This window comes from Pagrus pagrus, assembly GCF_965226575.1.
Source record: "Pagrus pagrus genome assembly, chromosome: 12".
Lineage (NCBI taxonomy): Eukaryota > Metazoa > Chordata > Actinopteri > Spariformes > Sparidae > Pagrus > Pagrus pagrus.
The window spans coordinates 12,058,970-12,076,649 of record NC_140196.1 but is presented as its reverse complement, the minus strand read 5'-3'; the positions used below and the strand labels follow the sequence as shown (position 1 = coordinate 12,076,649).

The 17,680-nt window shown below is 39.4% G+C and overlaps 1 protein-coding gene across 2 annotated transcripts; it reads left to right on the top strand.

The window, feature by feature from the left end:
• Nucleotides 1-472: 472 nt before the first annotated feature.
• Nucleotides 473-14,402, top strand: rb1cc1 (RB1-inducible coiled-coil 1). Of its 2 annotated transcripts, none has more exons than XM_084369257.1 (23): nt 473-817; nt 1,682-1,814; nt 1,898-2,024; nt 2,129-2,299; nt 2,424-2,626; nt 2,857-3,295; nt 3,393-3,563; nt 3,650-3,834; nt 3,960-4,146; nt 4,968-5,049; nt 5,130-5,194; nt 5,299-5,402; nt 5,723-5,849; nt 6,218-8,154; nt 8,370-8,556; nt 9,570-9,678; nt 9,965-10,259; nt 11,481-11,532; nt 11,626-11,673; nt 12,137-12,195; nt 12,427-12,554; nt 12,811-12,881; nt 13,486-14,402. In XM_084369257.1, exons 2-23 carry the CDS (start codon nt 1,744-1,746, stop codon nt 13,561-13,563), a joined length of 4,896 nt encoding a protein of 1,631 aa, XP_084225383.1. In that variant the 5' UTR covers nt 473-817; nt 1,682-1,743; the 3' UTR covers nt 13,564-14,402. The 2 variants fall into 2 exon arrangements, with proteins under 2 accessions (XP_084225383.1, XP_084225382.1); XM_084369256.1 differs by having other exon boundaries at nt 5,124-5,194.
• The last annotated feature ends 3,278 nt before the right edge of the window (nt 14,403-17,680 follow it).

The following is a 17,680-nucleotide window of genomic DNA, read 5'->3' as shown; positions in this document are numbered from 1 at the left end:
GACGTCCTCTTTTAGTTGCTGATTCATTTTTAATGACACCAGCAGGATTTTAAATCATGTCAGCGATACAGACAACAACAAACAGCAGGTTTTCTGACGCTGTCTCACTTTTATTTATTTTTTACAAGATTGACAATTTTTATTTCGTGCTGCAAGCCAATAGATGTTAAAGTGCATTAAAAGTTAATGTGAATGAAGCAGAAAAATAAAAGCGTAATAAATTATTTATATCGACTACATTCAAATGTAAAAAAAAAAAAAAATGGCCTGGTAGCTTATGCTAACAAGACTCTTAAAATTTAGAAGGCTATTAATATGTGTATAAATTCAGAATAAAACGTACATCACATAACTTAACGTAACTAAAATACATAATAAAGTAAACTGACCCTAGCTCACAAGACAGCTGTGTTATGCTAGCTTTCATCGGGGTCACTGTTGAACGAATCGTCCACGGACCGCACATTAGCAGATGACAACAACAAAACAGGCAGAGCTACTGAGAGGGTGTTAGCGTAGTTAGCTACCTGAGATAAACAACTGGTGATTTTATTCGTGTGTTACACCTTCTCGGCCGTAGTTTGCCAAATTAGACATTTCTAGAGCAGCAGTATGGTTTATCTGTGTAACTAACCATGGTTGTCACTTATTCTAATCTAGTTTAGTCTAGCTAACGTTAGCTAAGTGGCTCGCTAAGCTAGCTATATGTATGCCAAGCTAAAACAGGTTAGCTAGCTAGCTCAGTTGCTAGCTTTATAGCTAGCCAACTCGCCCAGACGAGGTGGAGACAAGAACGGGGAGATGCGAGCAAAGTGAGGTAAGGAAACAACATCATTTATTTAATTAATTCAGTGTGTGATGTCATTCTTACACCAATATACGTCTGAGCAGATTATGTGGGTCGTTTTGCGGAATTCTGTGACATTTGTCAAATTCATCGACGTTAGAAATAGCTGTCCTGCGCTAGCCTGACAGCTGTGTTAGCTAATAGCTAGTTAGCGCAGTCAGCGAGTTATTATTGACCAGCTAGCGCGCTAGCAGCTGCCGGTGGCCCCCTTGTTTGGCACTGTACCCAAGATAAACCGGAGGCCTCTAACACTGAGTAAGTGTTCTCCTAAACAAAACAGTGAACATAAACATTTGCTCTCGGCTAACCCTGAATGATAGGAGGCCCACAGACATGCAAACTGCTATTAACGGTGATTAGCAAACCGACTTTCGCGTAGTATGTGATAGCAACTTAGCAGGTAAGGTGTTTTATATTGTCACGCTAATAACACGTAAAACGATCAGTGGTTTGTTCTTGCCGACTCTATTTTTTAATATCTGTAGCTTGTCATATCATTGGTGCAGCCTTCTGGCTCGAGACTGTGAGCTGTCCACTTCTTCAGGCACTTCTGAAAGTTTGCCTTTGTCTTACATCAGACAAACATATTAGATGACTTCTTACATATTTAACACTTGACAGTAACCAGTAACCGACCACAGCGTGACTCAGCTTGAGGTTACTCAGCAGACAACAAAGGTTTATATCTGTGGAAGGAGTTCACGTCATGTTGGTCTTTTTTGAGTTAATCTCTCATCTCTCACCAGTATGTGTTTACTGATTCATAATTAAAACTTCATAAAAAGTTGGATTATCAGCGATCTCATGTACGTCTGTGTTTTTTTCCCTCCACAGGTCGGCCTTGAATGACTAAATGAGCAAGACAGGCGAGTGCCGAGAACTCTGGGAGATTCAACATGAAGTTGTATGTGTTCCAGGTCAACAATGGCAGCACATTGACATTTGACACTGATCTTGCTGTCCAAACGTAAGAAACTGGCATTTTACCAATTTTTGTATGAGTACATCTTGGCTGTGGTGACCTAAATATATTCGTCCCTTTGTCTTTAGTGTACTGGAGCTTAAACATGCCATCCAAGCCAAATACAAGATTTCAATTCAACATCAAGTCCTCGTTGTCAATGGAGGGGAATGTATGGCTGCAGAGAGGCGTGTCTGCAGCTACAGTGCTGGCACTGTAAGTTATACATACAATTATATTCATAAGCTTTATATTTTTCTTGAGGGTATACAGGCTGTGTGTGATGTTCTGTTTACTGATGTCTTACTGTTGATCTTTAGGAAACCAACCCCATATTCCTGTTCAACAAAGAGATGATCTTGTGTGACCGGGATCCAACGATCCCCAAAACCACCTTCTCCATTGAGAGTGAGATTCAGGTTAAGGTGGAGGAGTCTCTACTGATGCCAGCTGTCTTTCACACTGTTGCCTCGCGAACACAACTTGCTCTGGTAATTATCTTTTTCTTTTTAATGACATGTGTAATATAAAATCATGTTAACCTATCAATTAACTCTGGAATGCTCCTAACGTGCCCTGACATTGTTTGTTTGTCTTTTCTCTTTGCCTCTCCAGGAAATGTTTGAAGTTGCCAACAAACTTAGCTCTTTCTGTGAACGTTTGGTTCATGATGAACACCTTCAACACCAAGGCTGGGCTGCAATTATGGCTAATCTGGATGACTGCACTCTGTCTTATCAGAAGTTGCTCGTGAAATTTGACACGTCGTATGCAAATTATCAAAATGACTTGGAAGAAATTAAGATTAAACTTACAAAGTAAGTGTGGGAACGGAGGACGTGGTATTTTTTAATGTGCTTATCTTATTCAATAGTTATGAACTTGAAATAAAAAAGTACTAACGGTAAATAACAACAGTTTAAAATGATTTCATCACAATCGTAGCTCAATCAAATATCTGAATTAGTGGTAAATACATGCAAGTAATATCTTTATGCTAAAAGGAAATGAGCTTGGTGTCTTAATACACATGTTGTTCTGATCGCAGGTTAGGGACAGCAGTTTCAGTCATGGCCAGGATACCGCTGCTGGAATGTTTAACAAGACACAGCTACAGAGAGAGCATGGAGAAGTCCAGCTCCACCCCAGGAAAGGATTCAGATGGGACAGAAGAAGAAAAATCCACTGACTCTGTGCTCTGCGGTGCTGGTGCTGGTGCAAAGAGGCCCTCCAAGTTATCAGCCTCCTTCTCGGCCTCGGGGACGGCCACATGCGAACCGGCTGGAGACAAGGAAACAAATGAAATGACCGACAGTGGTGGGCTGAGAGCTGCGCTTTTGGATGATGACGATGACGACGACGATGACACTCCAGAGTTCGCCAACCCGTCCAGCTTCAATGTCACACTATTAGACTGGATCAATGTGCAAGACAGACCCAATGATGTGGAATCTGTTGTGAGGAAATGCTTTGACTCCATCAACAGGGTGAGTCACAGATGTATGAATAGACGTGACAATAGAGTTGTGGATGTGTGGCCAAGTATTATGGTGGAAAAATTCCTCTCTGAACTGTTTCTTTCAGCTCGACCCGCGGATCATTCAGCCCTTCCTGACAGATTGTCGTGACACTATTGCCAAGCTAGATAATCAAAACATGAAAGCCATCAAGGGACTTGAGGACCGGTTGTACGCTCTCGACCAAATGATTGCAAGCTGTAAGAAGTTGGTGAACGAACAGAAAGAACTTGCTCAGGTACGCGAAGAGTGATAGATACAATTTAACGTGCTGTGTTTATCTTCTGTTTTTAATGAGTTATGCTGATGTGTCGTCTCTTACAGGGATTTTTGGCCAATCAGAAGCGGGCTGAAAACCTGAAGGATACATCTGTTCTGCCTGACTTGTGTCTGAGTCACACCAACCAGCTGATGATCATGCTGAACAACCACAGGAAGCTGCTGGACATCAAAAAGAAGTGCACCACTGCCAAACAAGAGCTCGCAAACAACCTTCAAGTCCGACTCAAGTGAGACTGAAAACCACTTCCTCTCTTTTAGCTTGTCCTATTTTATGTTGGCTTACTGAATTTTTTAAAAAAGTTTTAAAAGAATCATATTTGTAACTTTATCGGTGCTCATGATTTTGCATTAGATGGTGCTGCTACGTGATGCTTCATGCGGACCAGGATGGCGAGAAGCTTCAGGCTCTGCTCAGACTTCTGACAGAGCTGATAGAGAGAGTGAGGGTGGTGGACGCCCTCAGCACTGTGCCCCAGATGTACTGCTTGGCAGTGGTGGAAGTCGTCAGGAGAAAAATGTTTATGCGCCACTACAGAGAGGTCAGTGCTAAATCCCATTATTGGACACTAATCGTGTGTCCAGACACGGAGATACAAAGAGGTGAGCTCTTTTGCCTCAATGAGTCTTTGGCTTTTGGGCTCGTTTAGCGCCGAGGACATAATTTACATATTCTGCTCTAATTGGGAAACGTTGTCTTACTTTGCCGCTATGATGAAGAGAGAACAGACCTATTATGTTGTTTACTGTTGCTTGACGATTAAGTTCTTTTTAAGCCTTTTTTAGTCCTTTATTGTTTTTTGTCTTTTGGGGGAAAATGCCTGCTTTTCATTGGCATTGCAGTCTTGTGTCTTTGCTGGAAGTGGAGCTGGTCTTAGTGCTCTTTCATGTGGAACATCCTATTTAGGAGGCTCATGAAGGACTAAGAGTATAACGCTAGGTGGTTTGGAAGTTTTGCTACTGGTGACGACATCAGCATGAGGCTAAGACTTTATCAGCTCTTTGAATCTTTGCCGAAGGCTCCTGTGTGTATATCATGCTTCAACTTATGATGACTGGGAAATAAGCTCATATCTGTCCTCTGATTTTAGGTTTGTTTGTGTCTCTTTGTTGTTGTTTTTCTTTTTTTACTGTAGTTGATACAACAGGGAACCACTTCTGTGTGCACATTTTTGCTTTCCTTTTCTATTTGAACATGAATGACACTAACTTATCTCCTTTTGTGAAATTTAAACTCTGAAAATTGCTGTATAGCTGCAACATTAAAAACCATGCTTAGGAACGCCACAAGGTCCTGAAAGTGGACATGTTCAGATACATTATGAATTTGTTGTTGTAAAATCTTCACCATTATTCTTTTCAGTGGGCGTATGCACTTGTGAAGGATGGCAAACTACTGTACGAGGCAGAGAAGTTCAAAAGGGAATCCTTTGGGAAACTCTTTAGTAAGTGACACCTGAGTACCTGATGACATTTGAGCTCAAACCAAGACCAAGATTTGATTATTGTACTTCTTTTGTCTCAGGGAAGTCTTTCCTCAGAAATCGTTTGTTTAGAGGACTTGATTCGTGGCCTCCAACATCCTTTTGTGTAAGTTAGAATTTAAGACTTTGACCAAGTTGTTATTATCATGTACATTATTTCCAGTGTTTTCTAAGCTGCCTCTTTGTTTGCTCTGTCTATGATCCGTATAGACACGAAAGCCCAGAAGGTTTGATGATGAACTTCCAGACATCTCTGTTGAGGACCTGCAGTACTTGAAATCTTGTTGTCCTTTAGAGGTGCAGCCTTTCCTAATGTAAGTCACTGTCCTCAGTTTTTGAACTTGTTTTTAGTATAAACTTGACATTTCTCTAACTCAGAGTGGACACATTCTAACTTCTGCACTGAGTCTCTAAAAACTAGTAGATAATCGGTCAAACCGATGTAGATCAACGCTGCAATTTAGTGAAATTATAGTCTGTGAAATCATACTGGGTGTGTTTGGTGAGGAAGGGCTGGGCTGCACAGCTGTTCACGAAACTATACATGAAATACACAGATTGTTGTTAAGGTTACGTTAAAGCTGTACATTATTAAATTATTTCTAAAATTGTATTGATTGTTTTGTTTCTACAGGGTCCCCACAATGTGTGACTTTGAGCCCTTAAATCGACATGTAGAGACGCTTCACCAGCTGGTCCAAGCTGCACAGAGTGTGGATGAGATGTCTCAAACTATTACTGACCTGCTAAGTGAACAAAGGGTAACAGCAGCTTCATTAACAACCTTTTATTTGTGTTATTAATAAGTAGATAAGTAGTTTTTATATCGGTGCTGAAACAATTAGTTGATTAATCGATTGAAAAAGTTAATTGCCAACTATTTAAGCAAAAATGTAAAAAAAAAAAAAATAGCTGGTTTTACCTTTTAAATATATGGATTTGCTTCTTAGTTTTGGGACTCCTGAGTGAACAAAAGTAGCAAATTCAAGGCTTATATTGGGCTCTGAGGAGTTATGATGAGCATCTATCACATTTTTTAAGTTGCAGCCCTGTTATACATTGTATGATTTTGCTTTTATGTAAGTATTTCACTTCTCTCCGTCTCCCTCCATCTGTTCTGTTTTTGTAGGAATCTTATTGTCGGAGCGCTCACAGATCAACTGTGCTGACCCCACAGACCGAGAGCATACCTGGGACCACAACACCAATGTCCTCCAAAACCCCTCCATCACTTAGCCTTCATGGACCCAGCTGCCAGCCCTTACATGTTCCCGTCCCAGCTCCTCTGGAGGACTTATCCCCAGACAGCATAGATGCACAAACATTTGACTTTGAAACCATTGGCCATCCAAACATGGATCCAGTCCTGCAGCAGGGCTCCCTTGACTTGGATTCTCTAGCAGAGAGCCCTGAATCTGACTTTATGTCTGCTGTTAATGAGTTTGTGATTGAAGAGAACTTGACCTCTCCGAACCCCATCAGTGACCCAATTAGCCCTGAAATGATGGTGGAGTCGCTGTACTCTTCAGTCATCAATGCTATTGACAACAAGCGTATGCAGGACACCACTATACTAGAGAGGGAAAACTCAAGGATAACTGTCCTGAAACAAGTTATTGACAAGTACCGATCAGCTGCTGAGGAGTCCCATTCCAACTTGGGAAGTGTTAAGGATGACCTCTGTCACTTAAGAGGCATGGTATTAAAAGAACAACATGACTTTGGCTTTGTCTTGAGGAGTATGACCACAGAGGTGCGCAACATTGTGGATAACATCCGCCAGACCCATGAACTGGAACTGAAGGAACAGCATCAAAGCGAGCTTCTCTCTCTTCGGCAAGAGCTGGAGAAGCATGTTCAAACACTAACGGAGGAAAACCAAGTAAACCAGAATATTGTGAGAGATGTCCAACGCGCGATGCTGGAGCTGGAGGGGCTTATGGAGCGCAAAGAGAAAGAACTCACTCAGCTTGAGAATGAGAAAGAGCGATGGGTTGAAACGGAGAGTAACCAGAAGGATAGGATCAAGAACCTGGAGCAGACGGTGAATGATCAAGCTGAGGAGATCAAGACCCTCTCCGCTTCAAGAGACTCTCTGACCAGCCAGCTTGAGAATCTGCACTTTGAGATCGAACGTAGCCAGCAGAAGATTCGGCAGGAGTTGGAAGTTGTTGAGCAGACCCACTTAAAGGAGCTGGAGGAGCGAATGAAGCAGGAGCACAAGGCAGAACTGGAGACCCTAACCAAGGATAACCAGGAAGCTCTGGAGCGCCTGGCTGCTGAAAATAGTGCAAAGTTAAGCGAGGCAGGTGATCGTCATGCCAACGTGCTTAGTGAGAAGGACAAACAAATAAATGACTTGGAGGCTCGTAGTACTGAGCTCGCAGAGCTCCGCTGCAAGCTAGAGGTTGAGCTCGCCCTCAAAGAGTCGGAGACAGAAGAGATGAAGCTCTTATTTGACGAGGTCAAGATGCAACAGGCTGAGGCTGTGAAGTCCCAGGTAGAGGCTGAGACCAAAGTCCTTAGTGAAGAGTTGGCAGGTATCAAAAAACAGCTTCAGGTAAAAAATGAGGAGTATGAAGTGGACCTAGCAGAGCTGAGGACTCTCATGAGGATTGAGAAGGACCACTGCATCTCAGAGCTGGTGGACAGACACGATGAGGAGACCATTTTGTTGCGCAACGAGCTCTCCTCCCTGCAGCAGCAAGCCCAGGACGCTGAGAGGAACCATGCAGAGCAGCAACAGAAACTTAAGCAGGAAGTTGACCAGCAAATAGCAGATCTGAGTAAAGAAAAAGAAAAGCAGTTGAGGAGTTTCAATGAAATGGAGCAAGAGTTGAGGACTGTTATCAGCAATTTGCAGGCAGAAAATGACCTGCTGTCCAAAAAACTAGAGCAGGACAGACAAGCAGCCGAGAAAGATTTAGAAAAAGAAGAGCCCTCTAAGGTTGTATCTCCAGATGCCTTTAAAGAGTTAGAGCAGCAGAAGGAGGAGATGGAGAAGAGACTGTTAGGCAAAATTAGACAACTTGAGAGTGAGCTTCAGGAGAGACGATCCTCAAAAAGGTAAATGTTTGCTTTGTTTTTTTGTTTTTACATTTCATCTGCTTTGCATTTAGAATAATACAATGAAAGATAAGGTTAGATCAGCAAACGATATATTCTGCTGTTAGAGTTAATTGAGAATGAACCGTTCTCTTTTAGTATTTGTGTGTGCTTGTATGACCAGATAACATTACTCCTTGGTCAGAATTCAAGTTTTTTTTTCCCGTGTCTTCCAGCGAGGAGGGGTTGTCGCTGCACGCTGAGGGCTGTGCAGATGCTGGAGCACCTCTGTCTCTAGACTCGGCACTACAAGAGCGGCTGCAGCAGGAGAGGGCCTCCCTGCAGTCCCAGATGGACCTCCTGGAGAAGAAGAAGAATGAGGAGATACAGAACCTCAAGACATCATTAATTGCAGAGCAGCAGGTTTGTGTTGGGGGGCTGTAAATAGGTGGGAAAAACAATTTGTCTTGTGCTGTTAAGTAAAGAGGGATCAAACCTTTATCTAATCTCCTTGTAGATTGTTTCTACAGTTGATGATATATTGCACTTTAAGTTATTCAAGTCCAATCAACATTTTCCAAGCCTTCATTAGAGTAGGGTGTACTGTCAGGCTGTTGTATTAGACTCCATTACTTATAGATGAACTTAAAAAATAAACTGGCAACCGAGTGTATGGAGTGCAGTGGTAATTTTCTAACTACATTGAAGCACTACCTAGTCAACTTTAAACGGTGCCGATTTGTAACGCAATGCAGTATAGCAGGGAGATTTACTTTGTGAAACCTTTTCTAATTTTTAATCGTTATTGACGCTCACTTTCAGCCAATTACATTCAATTTCAAGTTAAGCCTCATAAATCAGCAGGATGTTCTTTCTTTTATTCGTCCATTTTTTCCGTGCTGGCACCAGTTGTGGTCTGTCTAATCGCTTTATACCAAAAGATCCCCAGGGGACAGTATAAAGTGTTTTGTTTTCCTCTTCACACGGCCATTAGTTGTGTATTTTATCACTTATCGATTGCAAAGATTTCTCTGAATCTCTGTTATGGTTATTGGACCTCCCTCTCTTGCACCACCCCTCATAGTTAGAGCTAGTAAAACACTTGTTTTACACAAAATATTACATAATTGAGCTGTGATTACTATTAATTGAAATGACAGTTGAGCCAACATAATTCCATTTCATTTTTGTCTCTTGTTCCTGGGTATGATGCATGGTGAAATGATCAGATAAAGAACAAAGCGAAAAAAATCAAACAGATTGGTAAAAAATCAACCAAACAACTGTAACTCCCATGGCTGCAAGCTGATCCGCACAGTTGGAACTTCCTCTCTAAACATTTGTGCTTTGGTTAAAATTCCCCGTTGTCATCAAAAAATTGCTGTTGAGCTTGTTAAAACTCTGGTAATGGTGATTTTTTTTTTCTGTGTTTCTAGACTAATTTCAACACTGTTCTAACACGCGAGAAGCTGAAGAAAGAGCAGATCATCAAAGATCTCACAGACAAGTTGCAGAAAGTTACCCAGCAGCAGGACAAGGACAAAGGTGAGTGCTGTAGAGAGTAATGATTGTTATGCTGAATGAAAGAAGCTGTTGTTGCACATTTTGTCTTGAAACATGCTATGTATATTTAAAACAGTTAGTCAAGACATAAAGATTGCATATCATACCATGGTAATATAAGCGTGTTAACATTATACCTAATAAGATATCAACAGTTATCTTCTTCTCTCGTGCTTACCTCCATTTCTAAGATTAACCGTTCTTTAAAGTTCAATAGGTTGGCATGTTTTGTCCGTCAGTGTTTCTCATGTGTCTGAACTTGTTGCAGCTCTGATAGAAACTCTCTCTGAGGACCGAGCCAGTGTCATGCAGGAGAAGAAACACTTGGAAGAAGAACTCAACCGCCTGCGCAGCACTGCACTGGTCTCCTCTGCCTTCTTCACTACGAACCCTTCAGCTCAGGAGTTCCCAGAAGCTGGAGCAGCAGCTAGTAGAGCTCTGCCTGTTGCGGGGGCTTGTTCCTCTGAGTCCATGGCTGAAACCGACAGATTGGCCTCTGTGGCAGCCATTCGAGAAGATGAACAAGTTGATTCAGCCGTGGAGGCCAGCATGGTGACAGTCCAGTAAGCATCTTCTCACCAATTAACATGATTTTGTTGATTAGTTAGAGATGTATTGTGTGGTGGCTGATACAGTTTACATGCACACAAGAAACAAGGTTACTGGGAAGAAAAACATTCATATGCATTACCAGAACCAGATTAAGACCTCATGCATTTACTCTTAGTTCACCTGGAGGACAATAGGTGTAAAGGGGAGGCTTTACTGATAATATTCTTATCAATTATACACATTATCTGTAGTCAGCTGTAGAGACTTGAGTTATTTAGATATAGCGTTCAGATTTTAACACTTTAATGCAATCATATACAGTTTTCATCTCTTTAAATTTCTTCATGCTACTCTTACTGCTATACTCCCCCAGTTCCTTTTGTTTGTCATGTACATACACTTCCCCTTTAGAAATCTGTTGCATACACACTGTTTACAGTTCATAGTCAGGAAATCAAGCAGCAGCGATGAAACTCTGGTTAACCAAGTTTTCCTTTTTCCGTGACATGATAATGAGATCAGTTTCCTGCAGAAACCAGACAATAACCAGGTGACTGTAATGAGTGGAAACATGTATGTCTTGTACAATCAAAGGTTAACGTCACTGAATTACAGCACTCTTAATCTTTAGTGCAGTGTAGCTTTCCTGTGTAATTATGCTGCTGTTCTCCAGTCTGTCATTTTGCTTGACCTACCAACAGCGACAACTAATTCAAAAAGATTACTACAGCCACACTTAGTTCATTCAGAGCGGAGGTTAAGAATATAATTTCTGCATCATCACAGTTTATTTGGTAGCAGTGATGAAATAGCCGTTATCTTCTACTGTCGAATAACTGGGAGATGAGCTTATTTAGATTGCTGCACAAGCTTTGTACATTTGGTATGTACAGTTTAGCCATAGAAAACTTACAGCAGACCTAAAGGTGGCTGCATTTATACACAGTATAGAGCCTTTTGTTATGATGACATGGAGTCACTGACAGAAAGAGGCCATTACTTTCATGAAGAAGGATTTCAAAAGATCGTTGTGTAAAATATCCGAGAATGGATGCAGAGACAGGACATTTGACAGTGGAAGGAGCGCAGGCAGGCTAGGATCAGACGGTGTAAGTTTTTCATTCATTAACATTAAGATTAAAAACTATTAAGTATTATAGAGGATCATTTCTGCTGTCTCCAGAATGCATCCAGTGGAAATGTGTCAATAATGTGATGTTTTCTCTCCTCAGTGATAACATCCTGATGTCAGAGGAGAAACAGCGGATACTCTTACTCGAGAGGGTAAATAGACGCACTGCAACTACTATATTTGAGAGCACAAGACACTGTTTGTGGATGTCTCTATGTGTTTAATTAATCTAATATATGTTTCAGACTTTACACATGAAGGAAGAAGAAAACAAGCGCCTCAGTCAAAGACTGGTCAGTTCTTTATCGTCTCTGTAGGCTATGTAACACCTGCTCCACTGGGTGGCAGTAGCATCAAAGAGTAAAATCCCGACCCAGGAGGCCAAAAGAGCTCAGTGAAGAAAAATGGATTTTTAGGAAGAGGCTGTAGAGGGATGAATATCAGTGAAGTTACATGCTTGAAACAAAAACATGTAATGTAATATAAGTGTTAAAATATACTTTTATGGTTTGGAAATTATCGTATCTTTTATTATTTATTTATCAGCCCTGACGATTGATTAACAAGGAAGGATAAAACTGAAATTAGATAACAGTATAATTGTTTAAATAAGGTGAAAGTGCTAATACTATTTACTGAGCCTTTACCTTGTATATCCCCATGAAGAAAAATGTTGTCATGTGTAGCCATTATAGCCAGTATTGTCTTTCCTTCTGTGTAACATGTGTAACGTTGGCCTAATCCTTTTCTTTGTAGATGTCTCAAAGCATGTCGTCTGTGTCGTCACGGCATTCAGACAAAATCGCCATCAGAGAGTAAGTGAACAAAAAAAAATAACACGTGGCCTCAACATGCACTTTCTAATGTGGTTTTTAGCATTTTTTTTTTTGTTTTCAGTTAAAACTCTGACCACCATTACATGCAGTGTAATTATACACATTATTGTGTAATTACCATTAATGTGTTGTCTTTTTTGTTAGCAGTTTGCAGAACTCGGTGTCATCATCCTTTTTACCTGCATGACCACTTTCTTTTTTGTGCTTCAGTTTCCAGGTAGGCGATTTGGTTCTGATCATCCTGGATGAAAGGCATGACAACTACGTGCTGTTCACAGTGGGTCCCACCCTCTACTTCCTCCACTCAGAGTCTCTCACTGCACTGGACCTCAAACCAGGTCAGCTTCGCCACTGTGGTGTTAACATTTGTTTTTTTAATTTACTGATAAAATGAATATGTATCAGGGATAGCTGTTAATTAATGGGTTTATAATAACGACACTGTATGTGCATTTGTTCTCCAAAAATGGGGTGTTGTGCTTAATTTTTGCAAGAATTTGCTTTATAAGTAACTTACATATGAACATTTATTTGTCGTTAACTGGGTGTTCAATGAGTATTTTATTAAACAAGTGGATTTGCTTTGTTGTTTAGCATCAGGGACATCAAGACGGCCGTGGGTGCTTGGGAAGGTGATGGAGAAAGAATATTGCCAGGCAAAAAAGGTAATAAAGCCAAAAAAAATCTTCTGAAGTGTTTTTCTTTTTTTTCTAAACTTGTGTTTTTGATTAATATCTATGAATCAGTATGATAATATTAATGAAGTGTGGTCATGGAAATATTCATATTTTTATAAATATTTGTAGTGACAATTTCCACATTGGGTTTGGATTAATTTTTCTGTGTCCGGTGTTTTATCTGGGATTGTGGAAGACTACAGGGCAAATTTGGCGGGGGGTTGGTGTCCGCCAGTTTCACATCATGTTGGATCAATATTTTATCTGTGTACACAAAGTTGGAAAAGCCAGAACAAATAATAAATAAACGACACATGAAAAGCTTAATGCTAAAACTTGCTAAAGAAGTCCACTGAGGACTAACTTCAACCATTTGCTCTGAGAAAAGTCAGTTAGTTAGTTTTGACTTCGGGTGCACTTAAGCCTTTATAATAATAACAACAACAGTAATAATAATAATAATAGTAATAATAATAACAACAGGGAAAACCCTGGTGTTGCATTGATCCATGTCAGTAATGCTGTTATGTTTGTTCACCTTGTAGTACTTTCTTTCTGTCTAACAACACTTTCTTTTTCTTGTCTTGTTCAGGCCCAGAACAGGTTCAAGGTTCCTTTAGGAACCAAGTTCTACAGAGTGAAAGCTGTTCCATGGAACAGAAAAGTATAATAGCCAAGTAATGAGCTAAAATGTATATTTATATTGCTTAATTTTTGAACAGAAACTTCACATCATAATTCATAACTTGAAAATCGAAAGACCTTAAAAATGGAGAGAATTAGGATCATCATCATGCTACTTTGAATTTCAGTTCAAAATCCCACCTGCTACCACATTTTTTTGTTTTTTTTTTAAAACCCAGATTTGTTATTGTGGACCAAATGCTATTAACTTTATTAGGGCACAGCCCTATACACTGTGGCATAATGCCATTTGACCTGTGTGTAAAATTGAACAAAATTTGGATGTTAAATATTAGTTCTCATTATCAGCATTTGTCCTTTTGTGGAAAATACTGTGTCATTATCAACATAATTAAATAAAAAAAAATATACATTTATTATAAATGTTTATGGAGGAATGTTCATGGCATGCATATTGATATATTTTCTTTGATTTACTTATCCAGATAAATGTTGTAGTTGGAAAATGTAGTTAATGCTGTTTGTTACTCACAAAGCAGTGTGGCCCTCTGTCAATACTGAAATGTACATTATGGCTGACTGATGGATGCAGTCGTCTTTGCAATCCTTGAAATGCACTTTCAAAAAACGATGCTTTTGTTGATTTGAAAAGGGAAGTTTAATTGAGCTGTCAGAACTAAGTAAATATATCAGCACAAACTTCTCACTATCATAGATTATTGATATGTAGAAAGGAATACTTTGTGACTGTGTTTCATTATCAGAAGACATTGTACATTACCCATCAAAACACACATGTAACAATAAATGACTGTATTGTAAAAGATAGAGTTTTGAAACAATAAAGGATTGATCCCAAACATATTCTGCTCTTTTTATGATTGATAATTATTGTTGTTCTGTATTTGAGAATTATATATGACGCCAACAAAAGCACATTATTGCACTCGCTCACTATAAGTTTTTCTATATCACGGACAAAACTAATCTACTATATCAAGACAATTAGATTTATGTATTCACTAACAACCGTCTCTGCATCTCTCATTATGAAATAAACAAACAAAAAACATCCATGCCTTCTAGTACGTTTACAGTAAAATGACTTTTAATGATGCTTTTTTTTTATAATTTTCTCTGGGATTCAAGAGTCATCGTGGAATAGCACAGTATAGTGTATTCATTTGATTTAGCGTTTTTGCTTTTGTGGAAACATTAATGTTGGCACGCTGCTGCAGGAAACAGACTTCAAAAAGGCTTCAAATCGGGGCCCAAGAACGATGCGGCCCTCATGGAGAAGGAAGCCCACCAACATCACTTTCCCAGTTCACAGCGGGGAGCATAGCAGCTCTCCGCCGAGCACTCTCTACCATGTGGGTCTAGGGGTGTTTTAACAATGTTTAGCTCTATTTTCTCCATTTAGCATAAGCCTGTTGTCACATTTGGATGGCTCCTTCATAAATTGATGGTGTGATTCCTACAATTTCGGGACAGGCCTGAATGACAAAATATGCAACACAACATTCGATACCGAGGTGGCTGGCAAGCACCAGCCATGTGCACTGGACAGGCTCTTAGTGTAAATGTTTACAACCCCCCACTGAGCTCAGTGCTGCTGGGAGTCACTCTCATCAGGCTGAATGGGATTTAACATTGCCATGTGTAGTCTCTAGCTAGTTCCTCCATTAAAACTGCCTTTGACTCGCTGTCAAACTTCTTTCTAAGACACTTGACGACTTATCTTCGGTACTGTATCGTACAATTTGCTGTTGTTTGGCCGTTTGCGTCGTAACTTACATTGTGGTAGAAATCTCTGTTTTTGTTTTTCAGTGTTTATTTCAAGAGGAGTTTATGATTTAATTCAACATGGCAACAACTGAGACTTATTATATGTGAAACACGCTGCTGCAAACCTCTCATGGATGTTTTAGAATAAATGACTTTTTTTTAATGTAGCACTTATCAAAGAAGAGCTTTACAAGGAAATACAAAAATACACAAAGTTAACAATAAGAGAGATTGTTATCAATACATGCATACATGTTATATATGCAGACACACATGGGAACATATTATACCAAGGTGATTTAAAAGAGAATACTGATTTTGAGTTTTAACCATAACTGTTCTGTTAGTTTAATAAAAAGGTTGTTTGTTTTTTGTTCTTTAATCCGTGAATGTAGCATAAAGGGACTTGAACCTAGTTTCTCTTTTGAAACCCTAGTGTACACAATGTTAATAACAATAATAATAATAATAAATTAACCTTGTAGCTTGTAAAGCACAAGACAATAACAGGATTTACAAACACAATTCAGTCAATAGTATACTGAATGTAAGACAATGTTTCTTATTTAACTTAACACTGAATAAATTAATTAATTCAGAGGAGATCACCTCTAAGACTTAACTTACAATAAAGCTTCATACAGAAGTTTATTCAAATGAATCTCTTTTATCACCATCGTGCAAAAAGTTCAAAAGTTACCTTAACTTTTATGTACAAAAGCATAAATTCATCACGTGTGTGCTCCGATTATTGTTAAAGGATGGATTTATTAATGCAGCTTTCAAATGCCATCAGCTGAAATTCAAAGACACGTTATAATGGCTTTTCTCTGCATGTCAACATATGCTGGAGGCACTAAATTAAGGTTTAGATGAGTAAATGTGAAATATCAAAATGATGTCAGAGACAAGTCACAAAGAATGTCATACAGTCTCAGATCTCGCCCTTTGTCACTGATATCCTCGCGCATTTGAAGATAATGCACAAGTTGTATTTGATTTTCCAATATATCTCCGACACTGTACTAGATAGACGGCGCTGCGAATAAACAAGCATTATTTGTAGAGTAAATATATGCATGAACTTCAAATGATGGATAAATGAAAATAAATAGGAAAGCCTTAACATAACATTTATATTTTTTGCGGAAATCTAAATGGAACGAGTGTGTTGAAGAAGAGCCAAGAGGCATTAAGGCTGAAACTGCAAACCAAGGAGTAAATCGACTTAATGCCATCACATTTCCACCCTATTCATGCCTAAGAAAAGGGTTAGGGAAAGAGATTAGGTTATATATCTGCTGTCAGGGACTGAAGAGACCAAGAAGAGAACTTCACCTAAACAGAATGATGATCAAACAGACATGCTTTAACAGACATGCTTCATAATCTCATCCGTTATTGTCCCCCTCTCTGCCTTGACTACAGGTTCAGTAGAAAATCTTAGACAGGGGCAGATTAAATGTGTGATGAAATGTCTGAGAAATATGTGAGGATGCGCAATATAAGGATGCTTGATTTTCTACCCACATGACAAACATAATCACTATTAGTAACACATATCCACATAAATATGATAATTCAAAATTTAAACACATTTATTGGGTTCATATTGGAAATCATCACCATCTGATGGCATAGTTTTATGGATAATTACCGCCATAGAGATAATGCAGCATATGAAAGGAAAGCTTTGAGGCTTCTCCACTCACTGGGAGGAGAGTGCGTAGGTTTACTTGTGCATCTGAGCCGTACCCAAAAGGCAAATATGTGGAAAGTTTGGGTGACAGGCATCCAGGCGTGTGGTTAACAAGATTGCATCTGCCTGAGCAGGAAGTGTAGGATATAAACTTAACTACGTATTTAAAGGGCAAATTATTTTCCACACCAAGTTCAATGCCATCAGTAATCCTTTCCCAAATATAGATAGAACTATTTCATTTTCAGTGGGAAAATAATTATTCAAATACCCTATAGTGCAAATCCCATTAATTTAGTGCATGACACAGTTTTTTTTTTTTGATTTTCCTGCCACAAAACAAAAACGGAGAGAAGAATCCAGCAAACATTAAAAATCTGTTGTCTTATTTTGGTAATCTGGCTGCTTACTGACAAGTAAATAATCAATACAAATAGTTCTGAAGTGTCTGAAAATAGACAGGCGATTTAAACTGTAACTAACAGCCATGCATTTTCCAGCTGCAGTGCAGTATTGAGGAAATGACACCAGCTTTGATGGGTTGTATAGCTTTTGAGATGAGCCTCTTTATGCCGCTTGCAGTTCCATTATGGCTTTGTTCGAAAGCTTGTTTACCTGCTGATAACATACACTGGTGGATTCAGGAGCACCGATC